Source organism: Ursus arctos, unplaced genomic scaffold, assembly GCF_023065955.2.
Source record: "Ursus arctos isolate Adak ecotype North America unplaced genomic scaffold, UrsArc2.0 scaffold_24, whole genome shotgun sequence".
NCBI lineage: Eukaryota > Metazoa > Chordata > Mammalia > Carnivora > Ursidae > Ursus > Ursus arctos.
Window position 1 is genome coordinate 43,389,271 of NW_026622919.1, and position 20,100 is coordinate 43,409,370.

General features: G+C 59.7%; 1 protein-coding gene and 1 long non-coding RNA gene across 6 annotated transcripts in view; one reads left to right on the plus strand and one right to left on the minus strand.

Moving 5' to 3' along the window:
* MYO1C (myosin IC) overlaps positions 1-20,100 on the minus strand; it is a 22,504-nt gene continuing 2,404 nt past the window's right edge. For 3 of the 4 annotated variants that reach the window (XM_026517825.4, XM_048226894.2, XM_026517824.4), the window contains exons 2-32: positions 15,097-15,252; positions 14,848-14,963; positions 14,118-14,316; positions 13,957-14,037; positions 12,160-12,339; positions 11,987-12,085; positions 11,693-11,806; positions 11,535-11,606; positions 11,134-11,253; positions 10,960-11,042; positions 10,635-10,740; positions 10,437-10,517; positions 10,045-10,136; positions 8,416-8,510; positions 8,289-8,335; positions 8,095-8,175; positions 5,734-5,839; positions 5,508-5,625; positions 4,798-4,911; positions 4,642-4,718; positions 4,228-4,296; positions 4,047-4,131; positions 3,791-3,950; positions 3,418-3,501; positions 2,592-2,685; positions 2,440-2,495; positions 2,180-2,315; positions 2,032-2,102; positions 1,850-1,947; positions 1,678-1,777; positions 1-1,222 (exon numbers count right to left, since the gene is read on the minus strand). In XM_026517825.4, the coding sequence (XP_026373610.1) occupies positions 1,196-1,222; positions 1,678-1,777; positions 1,850-1,947; positions 2,032-2,102; positions 2,180-2,315; positions 2,440-2,495; positions 2,592-2,685; positions 3,418-3,501; positions 3,791-3,950; positions 4,047-4,131; positions 4,228-4,296; positions 4,642-4,718; positions 4,798-4,911; positions 5,508-5,625; positions 5,734-5,839; positions 8,095-8,175; positions 8,289-8,335; positions 8,416-8,510; positions 10,045-10,136; positions 10,437-10,517; positions 10,635-10,740; positions 10,960-11,042; positions 11,134-11,253; positions 11,535-11,606; positions 11,693-11,806; positions 11,987-12,085; positions 12,160-12,339; positions 13,957-14,037; positions 14,118-14,316; positions 14,848-14,963; positions 15,097-15,252 (3,117 nt within the window). In that variant the 3' untranslated portion in view covers positions 1-1,195. Of the gene's footprint in view, positions 1,223-1,677; positions 1,778-1,849; positions 1,948-2,031; positions 2,103-2,179; positions 2,316-2,439; positions 2,496-2,591; positions 2,686-3,417; positions 3,502-3,790; positions 3,951-4,046; positions 4,132-4,227; positions 4,297-4,641; positions 4,719-4,797; positions 4,912-5,507; positions 5,626-5,733; positions 5,840-8,094; positions 8,176-8,288; positions 8,336-8,415; positions 8,511-10,044; positions 10,137-10,436; positions 10,518-10,634; positions 10,741-10,959; positions 11,043-11,133; positions 11,254-11,534; positions 11,607-11,692; positions 11,807-11,986; positions 12,086-12,159; positions 12,340-13,956; positions 14,038-14,117; positions 14,317-14,847; positions 14,964-15,096; positions 15,253-16,589; positions 16,701-20,100 lie in introns of those variants that run through there. The other variant, XM_026517823.4, reaches the window with a different exon arrangement.
* LOC113269116 (uncharacterized) overlaps positions 16,884-20,100 on the plus strand; it is a 13,640-nt gene continuing 10,423 nt past the window's right edge. For both annotated transcript variants that reach the window (XR_008961319.1, XR_008961320.1), the window contains exon 1: positions 16,884-17,370. This is a non-coding gene — a long non-coding RNA (uncharacterized LOC113269116). The remainder of the gene's footprint in view (positions 17,371-20,100) is intronic.

Sequence of the window (20,100 nt, forward strand, 5' to 3'; positions counted from 1 at the left end):
TTGGCAAACACATATTGCTTTATTTAGTGTTTCTCTGGATTGCAGAAGTGTCAGCAGTGGGCTGAGACCCCCCCAGGAGGGCAGAGGCAGTTGGGCAGCCCCCAGGCCCTGTGGGGAGGTTGGGGGGAAGCAGCAAAAAGAGGTGATACCTCCACAGCTCCTCCCAAGGCCAGCCTCCTCCCCGGGCTCCCAGCACAGGGAGGGGGTCAGGAACCAGGAAAGGCCCTAATACCTTGAATTGGGGCCAAAGTGTATAGACAAGGTGTTTGTCGTCCTGAGGCGTAGACGCAGGCAGGAGTGCTTCTCCCACCTGTTGGCCCCCAAGGGTGACTGCTGGTTAGGGAGCCACATGCACCCTTAAGACATGAGCCTGTCCCTGGGAGAGGCAGTGAGGTGTGCTGAAGACAGGGCTGCAGTCCCTGGTTTTGCCCCAACCTGCTAGACGAAGGGCAAGTCCCTTCTCCTCGTGGGCCTCTGTCTCCTGTTCTGTCACACCAGGAAGCTGACTGGATGATCTCTGTGTCTTGCAAATTCTGTGGTCTAAAACTCCTTCCCCCACTCCAGGACATCCTCAGGCTGGGATGATGATTTTGAAAGGGTATTTTTAAGGCAGGAGGAAGGGGGGCAGGCAAAGGTGGTCTCAGCCCCCAGGGGGATGTCGGAGTGAGCAGCGAAGGGTACAGGTGGGCGGACAGGCAGACAGACAGAAAGGTGCCGAGGGAATGAGGAGGAGAGGGTGGCCTGGGCAGGAAAGAGGGCACCAGGGCCCAGACCGCCCAACCTCTCAGCTACATTCCCTGCCCTGCTAGAGTCAGGGAAAACACATCCAGTGTGTCTTGGGGTGGGAAAATGGCTTTTTTAAAAAATAGTTTCTTATAAAGCATCAAAAAATCTCAGAGAAAACCTCAGCAAAAGTTCCTTTCTCTCGAATATTTGGCATTGGCAGTGGGGCTGGCATGGCTGCCTCTGGCCCCGGCTTTCCTATTGCTGTGGCCCGGCCTGGCCCCCATCTGGGGCAGCTCCCTGGCTCCCGCTGCTCCCTCAAGAGAGGGGTGAGCAAAAGGCAGGAATTTGTTGGTGGGCTTCGAGGTGTCCCTGGGTCCCTGTCTAGAAGCTCGAGTCTTTGGTAAGTGGGAAGGGGAGGGGGGAGAAGCAAAGCATTGGGAGGTGGGAGGGGGTCCAGTGGGCGCCTTCATCACCGAGAGTTCAGCCGTGGGGCCACCTGTGGGGACAGAGAGAGAACCCCAGGTGGTGAGTAGGGAGTGAACAGAGGGGCTCTGGGTGCTTGTCTTCATGGAGGAGACACATGCAGTGCTGATTTGAGGGGTGGGGGCCTGGTGACCTCGGTCCCGGAGACTGACCCAACTCCCACAGGATTCCCCGCCCTGCCAGTGGGCCTTGCCTCTAGCACCGCCCCGAACGCCCCTAGGCCTCCCCACCTCCCCCATGCTGCCAACTTTACGACTGTCGGCACTGTGGGGCCTCAAGTGGCCCTGCTCTCTGTGCCTCAACGGGCAATGGGATGAAAGAGGTGGTTTGATGCCCCCGGGATGGTGATACGTGGATGAGGGGCCCAGGCTCTGCCAAGCCGCCAAGGAAGCGTGCCCCCCCCCCAGCTCACCCTAGCCCTGGGGCTATTGGTAGAGAGGCAGACTGTCACCTGCTGGCACCACTCACCACAGCCAGGTGCCCGTTCTTGGCCTTGGTGATGAGCAGTTCTGAGCCAGGTGTGAAGTCGATAATACCATCCCTGCCGGGGCCCCCCGCGAACGTGATGCTGGAAGGGAGGGGTGTGTGAGGGCCGCCTGCGGGCGCACGCGTGGCCCCTCCGCACTCCCAACCGCCTCACCTGCCCGGGTTGATGTTGATGTTGTTCACGCGGTCCGCGCTGAGGGCGGTCTTGGTCAGTGTCTCAATCACGTGGTCACTCTGCAGCACCACGTCTCCCTGGGGGCCGGGAGGGGGAGGGGTCAGGCCCTGCCCGATCTACAGAACCCACCTCTGCCTGCCTCCCGGGCCCCGAAGGAGTACCTTCTGCTTGTTGTCCTCCCGCTGCACGTGCAGCACGAAGAGGCTGTCGCTCAGGCTGCTGACAGAGATCCCTGGGGGGAAGGGCAGAGGTTAGGGGTCAAGGGTCAGAGTCCGGGCCCTCCCTAAGCAACCACGGGCTCCGGCTCACCGGTCAGGTTGGCGTAGTCGATCCTCTGCTTGACTTTGGCGTCCTCAACGATGACCACGGCGCTGGGCGTCAGCAGCAGCTGCCGGGAGCGGGCTTTGTAGCCCTTGCGGTCATATTTCACTACGGGCACGGCGTACTGCGGATGGGAGGCGGGGCGGGGGTCAGCGGAGGGGCTGAGGGGGCTCCAGGGCGACCCAGCATCCTCTCTCCAGGCGCCAGGCCCCTGCTCAAGCCCTCAGGCTGCAGAACTGTCGTCTCACCTGGATGGGCTCAGAGCCGAGGGCCTGCAGCACTTTGGGGCTGATCTCATCTGCACCTGCAACCCGGATGGGGGAGCGGGAAGTCAGAGGAGGGAGAGGGGACTAAGTCGGACGGTGCTGGAAGGTCGGAGCACTGGAAGTCAGGGGCTCACCAAGCCGTGTGCTGATGAAGAGCCTGGGGACACTCTGGGGGTAATTGTCCTTCTTGCCCCTGAAGATCTCACTAGCCACGGCTTTTTGCTGCAGCTGAGGAGAAGGAGGGAGGTGGGGGGAGCTATTAGAAAGGGTGGGAACCATCATGGGGGCAGGAAGGGGCAGGCCAGCCTCAGGAACTGAGACAGCCTCTTGCCCTCTCCCTGGCCCCCAGCACCAGAGGCTAAGCCCTGCCATGCACACTCCTGTTGACCCCTCCTCTGCTTTGCCCCATCCCGACTGACAAGGGAGAGGGCTTCCCAGAAGGGTCATGACGGCATTGTCAGGGGCCATGCTCGACTTTGGCGCTAAGTCCCCCATCAGGCCCTGGGGCCCCTGATATTCAGCTCCTGCTTGGCATCTTGAAGCTGGCGACTGCTGATACTCGAAACTACCGCAGGTCATCTGAGCTGATGGGCCCTTTAGTGTCACCCCACACTGAACTGGCAAACACGAGGCACATCGGTCACCGACGTCCATCTCTGGAACCGTGGCGATCACTACCAATGGATCAGACTAAACCTGTGGTCTTTTCAACACAGGGCTCTGGGGGGCCTCTACCAGTCCAGTGGAGCTGGCCTAGAGAGCCAATCCTATTTGCCACCCCAAATCCATTCTGGCCTTGCTTCCATACACGAGGCCAAATAGGGCCCGGCATCCGTCTGAGGTCACGCTGCCTGCCCAGGGCTCAAGTGCTCCTCCCTGGCCACCCTCCGAGCGGTGCCCGCGGCCTTCCTGCCCCCCCCCCCCCCAGCTGGTCCACGCCTGGCTCCTCGCTCCCCGCACCTGCTGCTTCCACTCGGGGCTGATGCCGCGGCAGTACTTCCACACCATGTTCTTCACGCACAGTTCCCGCAGAAGCTCCGAGGCCTGAGGGGCACAGCGAGGTCAGGGCACCTGCACAGCCCGGCGCGCTTCCCTCTGAAGACAGCTGGCGCGTGCTCACTGCAGGGCCTCTGCCGAAGCGACACCCCCATGACCTGGACAACCCTTGCGTTCCTGAGTCCCTTCTCTCAAAAGAACTCGTTCTCCATGGCCCAGCTCCAATCCCCCCGCCTTGGGGAGCCCTCCAGATTCTTCTCTGGCCACAAGATTATTAGCCCCCCCCACCCCACTGATCACTTTCACGGTCCCTAGGTCAGCGGGGAAGGTCACAGACTTCACGCAGGGCAGGCGGTGGTGTGGGCCAGGAAGTGTCCAAGACATTCCGGGGCAGATGCCGCCTCAGGTTGAGCAAAAAAGAGGTGCGCACGTGGTCCAGGAAGAAGGCATTCTCAGGGCAACGGGGTGCATGGCGCAGGATGAATCCGCGGATGAGCCTGGGGGGGCCCAACAGGGGTGGCAGTGAGAAGCCTGGCGACGCCCGCCCCGCGCCCTTCTCTGTGCCACCGCCTTGTGCTGCCCCCGGTGCTCACCGCCGGATGGTCTGCGCGGCCCACTTTCTCTTGGCTGCCTTCCTCCGGCCCAGGGTTCCCCGCCACCACGACTGGATGCAGATGGCTGTGGAGACCACAGACGGCTGACCTTGATCTCGCCACGGTGGCCCACCCTAGCCCCAGACCCCGCCCCTTCTGAAGACCCCTGGGCCCCCCGAACCTGATCGCTTCACCCGCAGAAATTTCTGCCGCCAGTGGAAGCCCCTCCAGGCGGCCTGGATCTTCGTGGCTGTGGTGGGGAAAGAAAGTCAATTGGCCAGAGCCCAGGGGAACCAGCTGGGGGCCTGGCACTGCCAGAGCTCCCGGAGTGGCATGAGTGAGGGAGTGGCCCAAGGAGCTGCTGAGCGAGAGGGTAGATAAGCGAAGGGAGAATAGTGAAGGAGAGAGGGAGGGGGCAAAGGAATGCGTGAGCGTGCTGAGAGTTTGCACCCAGGGGCAGGGCTGGAGCTGGTAAGGAGGGGAGCTGAGTGTGAGTGAGGCGGCCTTCCTGGAGAAAAGGCCCAAATGCGGTGATTCCTCTCCGCTCCCCAGAACAGACCCCACTGGGACGGGAAAGGTGGGGCCTCTCTCTCACCCAGGCTCTGCCGCCGGACCTCCAGGGCATCCTCTGTGGCAAACAGGGTCTTGGGGAAGCGGATGAAGATCTTGGTCCTGAGAGGGCAGCAGTGATCAGCCCATGCTTGCCACCCCCGTGGCCCCCAAACACTGGGTACAGGTAGGCACCACTCACCTGCCCATCTTGTACTCTTCTGGCTTGTAGCCCAGGTGCCTGACCAGCACAGCCACCCCGTCCTGGGGCCGTCCTGCCCATGTGGGCCATGTCTCTGGGCACAGTGACTTGTATCTGGGGACAGGAGGAGCAGAGATGTACCCAGTCCCCGCTCCGACAAGTGCCCTCCTCTGGGGGCCCAAACCAGCTTTCCTGGGCACCTGCTGGTAGTCCCACTCACTTGCAGCTCATGAAAACCTGGGGAGGTCACTCTGTCACCATGCCCATTTAAAAGAGGAGGAAACTGATGTATCCTCATCTGCTTAAGGCCACAGGGCTAGAAAGTAGCCAGGATGGAATTCACACCTGATTGACTCCCCAGCCCCTAACTCAGACTCACCACAATGCTACTGTATCTTTTCCGAGCTGATTAGAAACTCTGTCCTCTGCCTAGGTTTTACCATCACCTCTGGTGACAAACATGTGGATGCCTGCCTATGGATCCCTATAACCAGGTGCTCTATGAGGGCAGGGCTGGAAGTGGGTGGGGGGGGAGCTGATGTTCTGTCCATCTAGTTTGATATCAGGTCTCCAGGCTGGCATGCGTCCCACGGCAGCTCCGAAGCTCAGTGTCTTAGTCTCTGACATGGGCTTGTCTCTTCTCTCAGGATCTAGAAGGTTCCTAGCCTCCTACCCCCTTTCCCTGGCGCTGAGCCAGGCCATGCCCCCACCTCTGCAGGAAAGCTTCATATTTGCGGCGATAGGCAAAGCCGGCTCTGCGCACGCGCAGGTTCTCCATCAACCCCAGGTACTTCACCTGGTGCCGGATCAGCACTTCGTCAAAGCGGCCTGCGGCAGGGGTAATGGGGTGGTCAGCGGCCCCTCACCGATGGATGGCCCTTTGCCTCCGCAGGGGAGACCCAGCCCTCGCAGGCCTACGGGGTGGGAGGGGCCTACCGGGCTGTTTGGCGTCGTTGGGCTTGATGCAGCGGACGTAGGCGGGCTCCTTGGACTTGAGGATCTCCACCAGCTGCAGGAGGCTCATCTTGAACTGAGTGGCAACCTGACCAGCCAAGGTGAAGGCAAGGTTGGATGAGGCTGCGGAGCCCTGCGGCTGCCCCTCACTGGGGCAGAGCTGCTGAACCCTGCGGAGGCCGCTTCCTGGAGCAGAGCAGCGCCAATTCCCACAGCTACCCTGTGCCCTGCTTCTTTCTTCCTTCTGCCTCCCCTCGATCACCGTAGAGGAAGGGGCCAGACTGGGCTAGAGCCATCAACTTAGGAACCTCACTCGCATCTAAAAACGCTGCTCAGGGGCGCCTGGCTGGCTCAGTCAGTGGAGCACAGGACTCTGGATCTCAGGGTTGTGGGTTTGAGCCCCAAGTTGGGTGTAGAGATTACTTAAAATTTAAAAAAAATCTTAAAAAAATAAAAACCCCGCTCAGGTCTCTCCACAACCCCAATTCTACACTTCACTTTGATGCCCATTCTTTCTCTTTCTAGAATTTCAAGGCCACATTCCTTAACAATGCATCCTACTTCTATGCATTCAACCATTATCTCTGCACACTGCTCAGCAGGACCTTCAAGGGTATCAGGACTGTGAGAGAAGCAGACTTCTCAACAGACTTGCAATCCCACTAATGACAGAGGTGTATGCCTGGGGGTTCTAACGGCATCAAGAAAGGGCAACTGATCCAGTCTGCAGAGTAGGGGGCATCAGGAAAGGCCGTCTGGAAATGATCATTGGGCTGAGATTTAAAGGATAAGTAGGAAATAGCCAGAAGGAAGAGAAGACCGGAAGGTATTCTGGCAGAGGGACAGTCTGTGCAAAAGCCTGATGTACCCAGGGAGCTAAAAGCAGTGCAAGGACCCAGGTGAGGAGTCAACAAGATAGGATTAAAGAGGCGGGCAGAGGCAGTATCATGACAGGTCTGGAGAGTCCCATTAGGGGGACTGACTTATCCTGAGGGAAAGAGGGAGCCAGTGAGGAATCTGGAGTGAGGGAAGAGCAGGCACAGATCTGCATTCTGGAATATCGCTAAGCAGGTATGTGGAGGGTGGGCAGCAAGGGCAGCTAGGAAGCCAGGAGAGCAGGGAGAGCTCTTTGGCTCAGAGCACTGAAATGGAGCAGAGGTTATGGGGAAGGGCCGATGGGAAGGAGTTGAGAAGTACTCAGGCAGTGGAAACTGGCAAGAGCCAGCAGTTGTGTGGATGAGGGAGATGGGGGAGACTGAAGAGTCACGGAGGTTGCCCAGGTTTCTGGGCTGTGGGACTGGGGAGGCTGATCCTCGTCTTGAGTGAGGGACACAGAAGGAACAGGCCCGTGGCACTGTGCCGTCAGGGGCCCACTTTAGACCAGCGGAGGCCAGGTTGCCTGGGAGCCACTGGAGATCAGTGGATACATGAACCCGCAGCCGCTGGAGAGGCCCAGACAGTGGTGCCCGCGTCCTCCCAGCATGGCAGGATGTGGGGTACGCAGCAGAGAGCAGGGGTCTGGGGAGTCAGACGCTGGCCAACCACGGTCTCCACGCCTTCCCTGCCGGCGTGTCTCAGCCTGCAGCACTCCAGCTAACACCTCCGACACAGCATCTCCTCCCGGGCCCTGGGCCCTCCTCCTGCCACGCCCACAGCCACACCTCTGCCCCAGCTCACTGCAGCTCTGCCAGCATCTGGCACCGCGGGCCACACCTGCCCTTCGCAGCAGCTCTCCTCGATGATGTCACTCTCCTGTAGCTCTCCCGGTGTTTTCGGGGCTCTGTTTGTCTGTGCTAGGCCTCTCGCTGCCTACAGTGCCCTCCCACAGGTCCCTCTGACAAGCACCTACTCCGTTCCAAGTTATCTCAGATGCTTCCTCTTCTAGGAAGGCTTTTCGGACCGCACCCCCACTCAGGCAATTTGCTGTCCCCTAGTCTAAGCTTCCAAAGCGCCCTGTGTACCTTGCTATGAGAGCGCCTATTCATCTTGGCATCCTAAATGCCTCATAACGTCTGATCCAAACGTCTGCTGAGTGGGTGAATGCACACAAGTGCCCACGCACAAACAAGTTCCCACAAGGACTCAGGTGTGCACGTGTGGGCCTACACTCAGGGCCAGGCGTGCTCATGGAAGCGCACAGACGCACCCACGGGCAGCCGCCTCGATGCAGACAGAGGTGTTCCAGTGAACACCAGCTCCCGTGCATGCCGCCAGCTCCTGGCTCACGTAGGCACGCATTCACACACACACACACACACACACACACACACACACACACACACACGTGCACACACACACACGTGCACACACACATAGCCCTCAGGTCCCACAGCCTCTCCACACCGTCTCTGGCCGCTTCTTGTCACTGAGTTCACTCCGGTCGAAGCATTGGCTCATGATGGGATTTTCCGAGCTGCACATGGTCTGTGAGGGCAGAGCAAGGGTCAGGGTCAGGGCACAGGGGCAGGCAGGACAGATTCCTAGGGCGGGGGTCAGTCGGTGTCCAGACCCCAATCCCTCTCCCCAGTCTTCCTCACCTCCTTCAGGTTCCGGAACAGAAGGTCATTGTTTTTATCCAGAAACCCTGGGAGAAGGGAGCAGACACGAAGTGAGGGAGAACCCCTCTCCCTGCCCACTGGAGGGACCCAGCTCCAGGATCCTCACCAGTCACACTGTAGGTCACCTCTCCAGCGTAGTGCAGAAGGCGGAATTCCCCACGGTCCAGAGATTTCCTGGTCCGTTGGTCAGCCAGCTTGTGCCTAGGGAAGGAAAGGAAGCTACAGATTGCTGGCCTGGGCCACGCCTCTACCTGCGGAAGAGGCTCGAGAGAGGAACCAGGCGTCCGGGAAGGAGTAGGTATGCCCCGGGCCAAGCCACAACCCTCTGTACCAGTTGGGAGACAGGGTAGAGCCATTAGCCTCCCTGCACAGAGACGGTCATGGAGGCTTGGGGAGGCATATGGCCTTGCCCGGGGTCACACGGGGCCAGGACCAGGCCCCAGGCCTCCGCACTGCTGGGGCTCGCTGGGCAGAGGGCTGAGCACTGCCCACTACATTTTAAGAATGGAATCTACCAGACGCCTGGGTGGCTCAGTCGGTTAAGTGTCTGCCTTCAGTTCAGGTCATGATCCCAGGGTCCTGGGATTGAGCCCCACATCGGATTCCCTGCTCAGCGGGGAGTCCGCTTCTCCCTCTGCCTGCCTCTCCCCCTGTTTGTGCGCTCTCTCTCTCTGATAAATAACTAAAATCTTAAAAAAAAAAAAAAAAAAAAGAACGGAATCTGCCCCCAAAGATTACTTAAATCTTAAGCATGTTTCTATCCTTTAACCCATTTTCTGCTTTTAAGGACTATTCCAAGCCACAAACCAGAGATACAGGCAGGGATTTAAGGCACAAAGATGTTGTGGCAGCCTTGTTACCCAGCAGAAACCTGGAGGCTGGCCAGGGTCCCCCAGAGGCTGGGGGAGAGCCATGGAGTATCTGTGAGTTAGAGCCATTGAAGGAAGTGTTTTGAGGAAATTTTTCTGTTTGATGATACAGGAAAATACTCAGGATATAACATGATCCTGAACCTTATACACAATAAGTTCTCAGCTATAAAAAAAAACCAAACAAACATATAGAAAAAGGCAGGAAGGAAATGCCTCAAATTGTTAACAGCGATGACCTCTGGGTGACAGGATAACCAGTGGCTTTTGCACACATTCCAACTTTTCTCTAATGAGCAACATTATTTTTGCAATCAGAAAAAGGGTTTTAAACTACGATTAAGCAACATATGCTCAGGGCTTTGGCATTCAACAGCTCCAGCCCCAGGTCCGAGCTCTGCAGCTTCCGAAGGACGTGATAACCTTGGGCAAATGGCTTCACCTCTCGGAGCCTCAGTAAAGCGGAGAAAACACCACGAACACCTCCTTACAGGGTTACTTCGGGTTAGAGGAGGTGAGAGGAAGAAAAGAAGCAGGACAGAGCTGGGGCAGAGGGGGTTGCTTCTTTTCTTCCCCTCCCCACTTTGGGGGATTCCTTAAAGAAAAACCACCTTCCTTCCAAATAGGGAAACTAAAACATCTTAGCAAGTTTCATTCTCAAACAAGAATAAAGCGGGAGCCCTGGTCCTCTCAGCTTCTTACTGTGTGGGTGCGCCAGCCGTGGCTTTGAGCGCCCGTCCTCAACTTACACCTCCCCTGGTCATCTGCTTGGGGCTGGTGGTTTACGACTGTAGGGGAATCTCGTGCTTCACAGGCTCTGCCCCCAGCAAGCCCTTGTCCCCACGCTGCACTGCCACCCCGCTTACGTCAGGAAGTGCGGATGGTGCTTGATTGTGTCCTCCAACTTCTCCAGGAAGGTCAGATCCGTGGCCTCCCCAGGGCGCAGACATTCCTCATCCTGGGGGGTGTGGCAGAGGGTGAGGGATGTATCAGGGAAGGAGCTGGAGAGCACAGGGGACTCAGGGGCATCGTGCCAGGAAGCACAGACACAGGGCACCGGGCACAGCACAGGGAGCCTCCCCCAGATAGCTTCCAGACCAGGCCGGCGCCTCACTTCACCCTCCACACACAGCCCTGCCCTGTCCTGGCTCAACACCACACTCGGGCCCTCCGTGGACATGCCTAAGAGAACAGGGAAGGGAGTCACATCCTCCCACCCAGCCTCCCGCGTGAGGCCTTGGAGGAGCAGAGGACTCACCAAAATGGAGATGATGCCCTTGAACTTCTCCTCCACCAGGTCACAGATGATCTTATTGTTGAAATACTGGACAGGCTCCCACTGAGGGGCAAAAGGGAAGGAAGGCATCATCGTGGGGTCCTAGCACCTCTTCTAGGAGACCCCAATGCCTGGCTTCCTCCGGGGTATGTGCAGGGACACCTGCAGGCTCGCACGCACCGCGATGCCCTCGGCCTCGTACTCCTCCTGTTCCGACTGGAGGGTGAGCTCGATGAAGAGCTGTTGCAGCTTCTCGTTGCAGTAATTGATGCAGAACTGCTCGAAGCTGCGGGGGAACAGAAGAGCTCACAGCGGGTCAAGGGGACACAGGACCAGGAGTGGGGGAGGGGTGGACAGCACGAGGCCTCTGAGCAGCCGAGGGTAGACACACAGAACAGGACCGGAGGTGGCCAGGGGCACCGTCAGGAACAGAGGCAGGGGGAAGAGGGGAGGGACCAGGACGGGGTGGGGAGCAGAGAGAGAGGCAGGGGAAAGGGGTGCTGACCTATTGTGCTGAAATACTTCAAAGCCATAAATGTCCAGAAGCCCAAGGACTGTGGTGCTTCGCCAGCTGGGGCTCTCAGCATCCTAGGGCCAAGAGCAGGGGTCCCCGGTGTTTAACGGCTCCCAGCCCCAGGCCTCCCTGCTGCTTCGGAGGCGGCCCCGGCCAAGCCCTCACCTTGGAGGCCAGCGACCTGTTGATCTTCCTGACCAGCCAGGTGAAAGTGCGACTGTACACGGCCTTGGCGAGAGCGTCTCGCGCGTACGCGGCCTGCTCCAGGTTCAGCGGGCTCAGGAGCTGCCGGCCAAGGTGAGACAGGAGAGGGATGCCGCGGACCCCTTTCCATCCCCCTCCTCTATGCGCTCAGGCTGGACACCAGAAAACCACGACCCCTCTGTCCTCCCGGCTCCTGGTGAGCCTGGCGGGTGGGGGACACCAAGGGAGGCCACGGTGGCCCTATCAGAGGGAAGCTGGCATCGGGACAAGAGGCCTCATTCCCGGAGGCGGGAGTCTCGGAAGAGGCCCTGGAACACCTGCACCCTCCACCCCCCAGCCCTGAGACAAAGGCCTGGCCTCACCTCTTCTCCCTTGGCGATAATCTTCCTGTGTGTCAGGGCTTCCCGCAATGTGGAGCCTTCCACGCCCAGCAGCTGCCAAGGGAGGGGGTGGGCACGGTGAGAGCAAACTCCCCCTCTCCCGCCCTGCTCTGCCCTCGCCGGCTCCTCAGCCCACTCACCCTGGTCAGATACTTGAGCTGATTCTCGGTGGTGACCTGGGCATTGCTCTCCTCGTCGGCAGCGAAGTGGATGTTGCCCAAATGCAGGACGCTGGCCACGATACTGAGCAGGTCCTGGGCGAACGGGGGACGGGGATGGGGGGGGTGTCACGGGAGCTGCAGAGGGCCCGCGAGGGCCCCCAGGGCACAGTCAGGGGCAGCGGAGTGTCTGAGAGCAGCAGGGGGCTGTCAGAGTGGACTGAGATTTTCAGGGTGAAGAGGGAGGAGAGGGAGGGTCCCTGGCACGGGTCTCACCTCGACTTCGTCCTCAGTGAAGTCGATGACTGTCAGAGCCTTCCTGACCACCTTCCAGTCACTCTTGTCGTTGATGGAGGAGACTTTGGCGCACTGGCCCTGGGGGAAGGCAGGGGGGGTTACGCCCGGAGCTGCACCCCGGGGGGCAGCGGCCCTGCCCGCGGGCTCCCTACCTTCACCAGGTACAGGTAGCTCTGCGGGTTCCGTTCCAGGCCCAGCCTGCGCAGCAGCTCCTCCTCGCCGCCTTCCAGCAGCTGGTAGAAGACGTGGAAGTTCCTCTCCCCGTGGTTCTGGTGCACCACCCGGGACTTCTCCAGCAGGTAACTCAGGATGTGGCCGCCCACAGGCGCACCCTGTGGCCAGGGCAGGACGGGCGCTGTTCAGGGGGCCTGGGAATGGGCCCCAGCTTCCCCTCTGTCCTCGGCACTCCTGGCCTCTAATTCCAGCGCTGCCACTAGCTGTGTGGACTCAGGCGAGTCACCCCCTCTGGCCTCGGTGTCCTCATCTGAGAAATGAGGCCATGCGGCCCCATCGACCTGGCCGCTGCCCTCGGCTGTCCGACGGGTGGGCGGCTCCCGCCAGCGGGCCCGGAACTGAACTCCTGGTGTCCCCCTCCTCAGACTCGCCCCTCTTCTCATCTTGGCCGCTGGTCACTCTGCCCCTCTAGGGCTGCAGGCCAAGACGTTTGCTGTCCTCTGGGAAGCCTTTTTCTCCCTAATCCCATGTCTGTCACACAGCCAATCCTGTTGCCGTCACCCCCAACACAGCCAGAGCCTCCACTACCGCCACACTGGTCTCAGTCACGGTCATCGGTCACCTCGATGTACTCATCGTCAGCGTCCTAACTGGCTTCCCCGCTCAGCCTGCTTCTCCTACCGTCTACTCTCAACAAAGCGCCAGAGGGATCTGTCTGAGAGAAAAGCCGCATCACAACACGCTTCTGTTCCAAACCCTCCCATGGCTCCCCTTCTACGCACAGTTTTTTGTTTGTTTTTTAATTTCAAGTTTTTATTTAAATTCAAGTTAGTTTACATCTACTCAGAGTTTTGTTTTTGCGGGGTTTTTTGTTTGGTTGGTTGGCTTTTTTGAGAGAGAGGGAGAGGGAAAGAGTGAATCTCAAGCAGACTGCCCGCAGAGCCCGGAGCCCAATGTGAGGCTCATCTCATGACCCTGAGATCGTGACCTGAGCTGAAATCAAGAGTCGGGCGCTTAGACTGAGCCACCCAGGTGCCCCGTTACTCAGAATTTTTAAAACAAGTTCTTACAAAGACCCAGAAGTGCCTGTACCATCCGGCCTCCTCTCCTATTCCTTGGTGCCTTGCTCACTGGCCTTTATTTTTTTAATTTTTATTTTTTTAAGATTTTATTTATTTATTTGACAGAGAGACAGCCAGCGAGAGAGGGAACACAAGCAGGGGGAGTGGGAGAGGAAGAAGCAGGCTCCCAGCAGAGCAGGGAACCCGATGTGGGGCTCGATCCCAGGACCCTGGGATCACGCCGTGGGCCGAAGGCAGACGCTTAACGACTGAGCCACCCAGGCGCCCCCCCCCTTGCTGTCCTTTAACACACCAAACAGTCCCAACCCCAGGGGCTTTGCACTGGCTAGTCCCTCCGCCTGGACTCTCCCCCAGGGGTCTGTACGCCTTGCTCCCCTGCCTCCATCAAGCTTTCTACCGAGGCACCACCTTCTCAGTGAGGCCTGCCCTATCTGCCTTATTTAAAATAGCAACTGCTTCCACCCCTACCTCATTTTCCTTTTTTGCCATGGCACTTGTCACCTAAATTACATTTTTCTGTTTAATGTCTATCTCTCTGGAGGCAGGATTTTTGTCTGTTTTGTTTCCAGCACCTGGAACGGCACCCGGTACACGGTAGGCACTCAATAAACATTTGCTGGTACCAAAGACCTGGTCAGCGGGTGCCTACTGAATGGGACCCCACTCATCCTGCCCTGACAGACCCGCCGGTACCTTGAAGTCAAACTGCACATCCATGTACTTCCCAAACCTGCTGGAGTTATCGTTCCGGAGGGTCTTGGCATTTCCAAAGGCCTAGGAGCAGAGGAGGGAGGATGAGGGACGTGTGCATTTTCTCCCTGCCCCTCGCCCTGCAGATGCTGCTGTCCCCTCACCTCCAGCACGGGGTTGCTCTGCAGCAGCCGGTCGCGCACGGCACCCCCCCTCTCTGGGGCTGGGCAGGTCTCAGCGTAGAACTGTAGCAGCCGCTTGGTGGCCTCCGTCTTGCCTGCCCCGCTCTCCCCAGAGATCATCACTGCCTGGTCCCGGCGCTCCGTGCGCAGTGACCGGTACACGGTGTCGGCCACGGCGAACCTGCGGCGGAGGCTTGTTGGGAGCTCCAGGGGTGGGGGTGGGGCAAGACAGGAAGGGGAGGTGGACTCCCACATCTGGTTGCAGTTTGCTGTGGGTGGGGATGGGGAGACCCTCGAGGGTGGGGGTCAAGGGAGGTCCCTCATAGTTGAAGATGGGGATCGCTATTGCTTTCAGATGTAGGACTGAGGAGATCGCTTGGGGTGGGGGTCCTGGAGCTCACTCAGGTAGAGGTTGGGGTCACTCATAGGTGGGGCTGGGAGGTCTCTTAGAGGTGGGGGTCAGAGAGTCACTAAGGTTGGGGGGCCATGCCCAGGTAGAGTTGGGGGGAAGGAGCTAGGAGTGGGAGTTGGGGTGGGAGCTGGGGAGGTCCTGAGAAATTCATCTCAAGTGGGGGTCAGGGTCACTCCAGGGTGAAGGATTGTGGGGCCCCTCACACATGTAAATAATGACTTATCCCAGGTGGGAGGTCAGGGATATTCTAGAGTGAGAGTTGGGGGGGGTCATCTTAGGTGGAGACGGGGTGTCACTCACAGGTGGGGTGGCACCTCATAGAAGCTGACACCCCGGTAACGCTCCATGTGCTGCCGGCTGTAGATCTGTAGGTCCCGGTAGGGGTTGACGGAGACCAGGACCGGGCCAATATAGGTCTGGGGGTTGGGGGAGGAGGGTCAGAAGTTTCTCCCAGAGGCTCCTGATGCCTCTTTCCCCCTCAGCCCTGTGTCTGTGTCCCCCAGCACCCCCCCACCCCACCCCCGCCGCTTCTTCCCACTCGGGTCTCACATAAATGAGGTTCTCCCGGAACCGTCGCCGGAGGTTCTCAATGAAGGCCGCCTCACTGGTGAAGTTCTCCAGAAGCACGAAATCCTGGACCCCCACCCGGTCCCGGGCGGTCAGAGCACTCTCCATGGTTACCCGCACCCCGTCACTGCCCAGGGCCTGCAGGGAATGCACCACGGGAGAAGGTCAGAACCACCCGCTTCTCCTCCACCTCAGCCTGCGGGACTCAAAGGGCAACCAGGGGCCCATGCACACAGGACGCAGAAAACACCCAAGAGACAGACCATGCTGGGTACAGTGGGCCTGGGTCACAGTAAGCTGGCACGTGGAACACTGAGGACATGGGTCACACAGGACAGAGACCAGGTGGGACACGTGGGACCTGGACACAGGACACTGGGGCATAGAAGACCCAGAGGACATGTGAAGCAAGGCCACTGAATCCAGGCAGGCCCTGCTTTTGTGTAGAGAAAAGGGATCATGAGAAGAAACTCCCTGGAATAATCAAAAGAATGCTCTGTTGACCTTGGACAAATCCCCTTCTTTCTCTCTGGGTTGCTTCCTCCTCAAGGAGGAGGAGTTGAGTTAGACCAGGTGACCTCAGGTCCCTTAGCTCTGGGCCACGTGTGACAGGTGCTTTGGAGGACAAATGGCTCAGACTGAATTCAGGCAGGGTGCGGCCATCTCTGCCACTCACACTCATCAAAATCTCCAGGGGGAGAGTGTCTAGGGACCAAGCAGGAGGCCACCCCCAGACCACATGAGGGGGATTCCCCCAGGGGTCCTCCCATCCCAGCTGGGCTGGACACCTACCCCAGAAGTTGGGGGGGCCCATCCTTCTGCTAGCTGGGCCACACCCTCTCCTCCAGCTGCCAGACTCCCCAGACACTCTCCTCCTGACAGCCCCAGAAGCCTCAAGGGGGTGGGGGTTTTACCATGGAAAGCCCAACTGCCTCCAGAGCATACAGCTCAAGGAGGCCCTCACCCCACACCACACTCTTCAAATAGGAGTGGGGGGCTCTAGGAAATTGACACTAAGAGTGTCAAGGGTTGGAGAAAAGCAAGGTGGCAGTGGTGGGAAAGGGCGAAGATCCCATAGAGGCCACCAATTCTCCTCCAGCCACAGAGCACCCAGATCTCTGGTTTGGGGCACCCCTCTGGGTCTGGCCTGCCTCTCCCAGGCTTGTCCCTCCCCGCCCCCCCCCCATCCTGTTCCGAAGCTGCTGCCAAATCTGGCTGAAACTCCCGCCCCCTTGTCCTCTGGGTGGCGGGTCTCTGTGCTCTCAGTCCTCCCCGAGGGCTACTGGCCTGGCCCTGGGTCCGAGCGCCCCGCGGCCCTTCCTGCCTCTAGCTCTTCCCCCTGCAACTTTCCGGGACGTTTTTCCACCCGAAATTCCTGGGCCGCGCCCGCTTCCTGGCGGAGCCCAGGCGGCGCCGAGAAGCACGGAGGGACGCCCGGGATCCCCCGCTCAGCCCTGCCCGCCACCTCCGCTCACCGACGCCCGGTAGCGCATCCTGCCAGGCCGGCCTCGCGCCCTGCTTCGCTGCCCGTGCTCTCCGTCCGGGACTCCGCGGCGGCGGCGGCGGCGGCGGCGGCGGCGGCGGCGTCAGCGAGGGAGGGGCCGGCCCGCCCCCCGCGCCGCCCCCTCCGCGAGCCTCAGGAGCGGGGGACTCCCCAGCCGACCCCGCCTCCCTCGGGGCTCGGACTCGGGGGTCCCTGTCCAGCTGGTGGGGTGGGGTAGGAACTACGGGGGATCTCGGTGCGGGGGTGGAAAGGGGGGGCGGGGCTCCCCGCCAAGCAGGGGCTCTGCCTGAGTCAGGTTTTCCAGGAGGGCCGTCGTTGGTTCCAGGGTGGGGCCCGGAACCCGCGCGGCCGCCGCGTCTACACGGGCCCGGAACTCACTTCCGGGCCGTGTCTACACTACGCACCAGGCCAGGCGCGCAACGAGGGTTGAGGCCTGTGGATCCCGGAGGAAGCAGGATTTCCCTCCCCCCTCGCCCCAACCTCGAGTCCCAGGAAAGTTAAAAATAGATCGAAATGTCCAAATACGGCCGGCGCGCCCAAGCAGGCGGAGCCTCCGTGCGGGACACTGTCCACCCTTATATACTCTCTGGGGGGCGGGTGGCCCTGGGTCTTTAAGCCCCAAGAAAATCTCTTTAGGTTTCCGAATCAGCACGGAGAGAGCCCCCAAGGGACAGGGACGTCCACAGGGAGTCTTTGCCGAGCGCGATCTGTGTCCGGCCCCTATGGAGGTCTTATTCTCCCATCTGGAAAACGTACGTACGTCCGATTTCCAGCATTTGGGGCCTATACCCCTCTCCCCTATCCCAGACACCCCAACTAGGGCCTCTGTGCCTTAGGGGCTCCTCAATTCTCGTCCTCCTCTGGAGGGAGCTTCCCTCTCTTGTCCCTCTGGATCCCCCAGGACACCATTCTTCTCCCAAACCAGCCCCAAACAGCCGCACCCTCACCGGGATCCTGGAAGCACTTAGGGAGCGAACTCTAGCTTAGATCCCACCGCTGGTGGAGGTGGTGATGGCTAAAAGCCTTTGATGCTTGCAAAAGACTGCGCTATTTCTTTACAAGCAGTATGACTAGGAGCAAGTCACTCAACTTCTCAGAATGTGGCTAGTCTGCCTAAAAGGACTGATGAGAAGGCTAAGCTGAAAGCGCTAAGGCACTTCCCAGTCTCTCAACAAGCACTTCCCTCTCTTGGTCCGACATCATTCCACACATGTTTGGGACGGACCTACTAAGAGCCAGGCCCTGGGCCAGACCAGACACACTTCTTATCTAGCGGGGAAAGCCCTCAGGCATGTCTGCCAGTTACAAAGAGCTCTCGAGAACTTTACCTGTTCCCCACCTGACAGATAAGGAACGTGAGGCGCAGTACGGCGGACATTGACTTGTCCTAGCGGGGGGCAAAATGCAGAGTCGGGACCCAAAGCCCCAGCGCGCCCCTCCCTCCGACCCAGGCTCCCCGGAGAGGGGGTGAGGCTGCGGCAGGTGCGGGCTGCAGCCTCGTGGGGAGGCTCATTACCTCGAGAACAACAGCCAGGCCCGAGCCGCGGCCCGGGGGACCCCGCGGGGGGTGGGGGTGGGGAGGGCACCAGCTGGGAGATGGGGCCTTCTGCAGGGGCGAGGGGACTGGGTGCGCAGCTGGGAGATGGGCTGGAGCGGAAGGGGTATTAAACGCCACCCGCAGAGGCGGGCTCAAGGAGGAAGGGGGCGCCCTCCGCGGTGCCCCCAGGTTTAAAATCTGGAAGGGAATGGGAGCGGGGAGGAGGACTCTGCCTCCAGCCCACCCAGGGTGGGGAGTGCCTCAGAGTCCTGGGGGGAACGAGGTCGAGTGAGCCCCCACCGCAGCACAGCTCCCTGCGGTAAGGAGGGCACGGGGCTGGCACTGCGGCCGCTAGCGGACGGGAGGGGAGGAGCTGAGAGCGGGCGGAGCTTCGCGGCCGCAGAGCCCGCCCCGCCCGCTGCCTCGTCAAGCGGCTGGAATGAGGGGAATCCGCGTGCGGAGGGGTCCTGCGGGCCACCCCCCACACCCCGAGCCGCGCCGCCGCATTCCCGGGATGCCCGCTGGCGCCCCCACAGCCACCGCCTAGTGGCGGAAGGAGGGGGCGTCTTTGAAGCCGGGCTGGCCTGAGGGGCGGCCCCAGCCCGGGCTCCGGCCCCCGCCTGCTCCGGCCCCCGCCTGCTCCGCCTCACTGGGCGGAAGCGCCAGCCCCGGGGGGGCGGCGGGGTGCCGGGGAGCCGCGGGTGAGAGACACCGCGACGAAGGCTGCAGCGCCAGGCCCTTCCTGAATTCTCAGCGCTGTCTTATGATATTCCCTTCAGTGCCCTGAAGCCAATCCATGAGCTCTGTGCTATTACCCCCATCCTACAGACGGGGAAACTGAGGCTGGGCAAGGGCATGACTTGCTCAAGATCTCAGGGCTAGTAAAGGGAAGCGTGGGATTGGAACCGGGAACTCAAGCACTCACTGCTTCTCTAGAGCTGCCCTAAGGGAGAGAGAGGCTGGTGGATTTTCAAGCTTCCGCTTCTCTGTAAAGGTTAACTGGCTGCCCTGCCAGGCTGGGACCTTCCTCACTAACCCCATGACTGCAGTGCCCAGTATATAACCCTGTCGGTGTTGTGCGACTATTGACATGTAGGCCTTAGGAGTAGCAGCTTGGGACTGGGCACTGCCTTTGGGCCCCCAGCATGGCCCTGCACCTAGGGGCTGGCCGCAGGCTGGGAAGAAGCTGTGGCTACATGAGTGACCCAGGACTTATTTCCCAAGACTACCTCTGGGTGTCCTCCCACCTGTGTTGTTTTCTGTAAAGGCAGGGATAGGGCAGACCCAGCAGACCTGGGTCATCCAGTGCCCTTTACCTAGTGTGAGCCAGGTGCCTTCTGGCCTGACCTCTGGAGGAGTGGGGAAGGCAGTGGGCAGTCTCAAATGTTCAGAGGGCCTCAAAGGACCATGCAGGTCTGGAGAGGGTGTTCTGAGGACCCCCAGATTTCTGCTAAAAGCTGATTTCCACTGGGGCAGCCTCATGGCCTACTGGGGAAGCAGACAGAACCATAGCCTATCTCACCCACAGTGTAGTACTGGGTACAGAACAGGAGCTCAATTTATATTTCTCAAACATATCTTAGGTCTAGGCCCAAGCTGCCCTACCAAGGACTGACTGTTCCAGACTCTAGGGAACTGTTGTGAGCGGCAATGGAGGTGAAAGGTGGGGACTAAAGGGCTCTCTACCTGATTGTTCACAGGGCCCCAGTCAAGGCCTATACACTCTAGCTCTAGAACCATGAGCCTTTGGCCTGCCAGACATCTCTGCCTGGGGGTCCAGAAGAAGTAAATAGAGCACCTTGCCCCTGACCTCTCCTCCTTGTTCAATATACTATAGGTAGAAAGGAGGGAGACATCTCCAGATAGTCATCACCATCTGGCATCAAAAAGCCTGTTCCCCTCTCTCCATGTCTCACACCAAGGAGTCACCACCTGCTAAAAACCT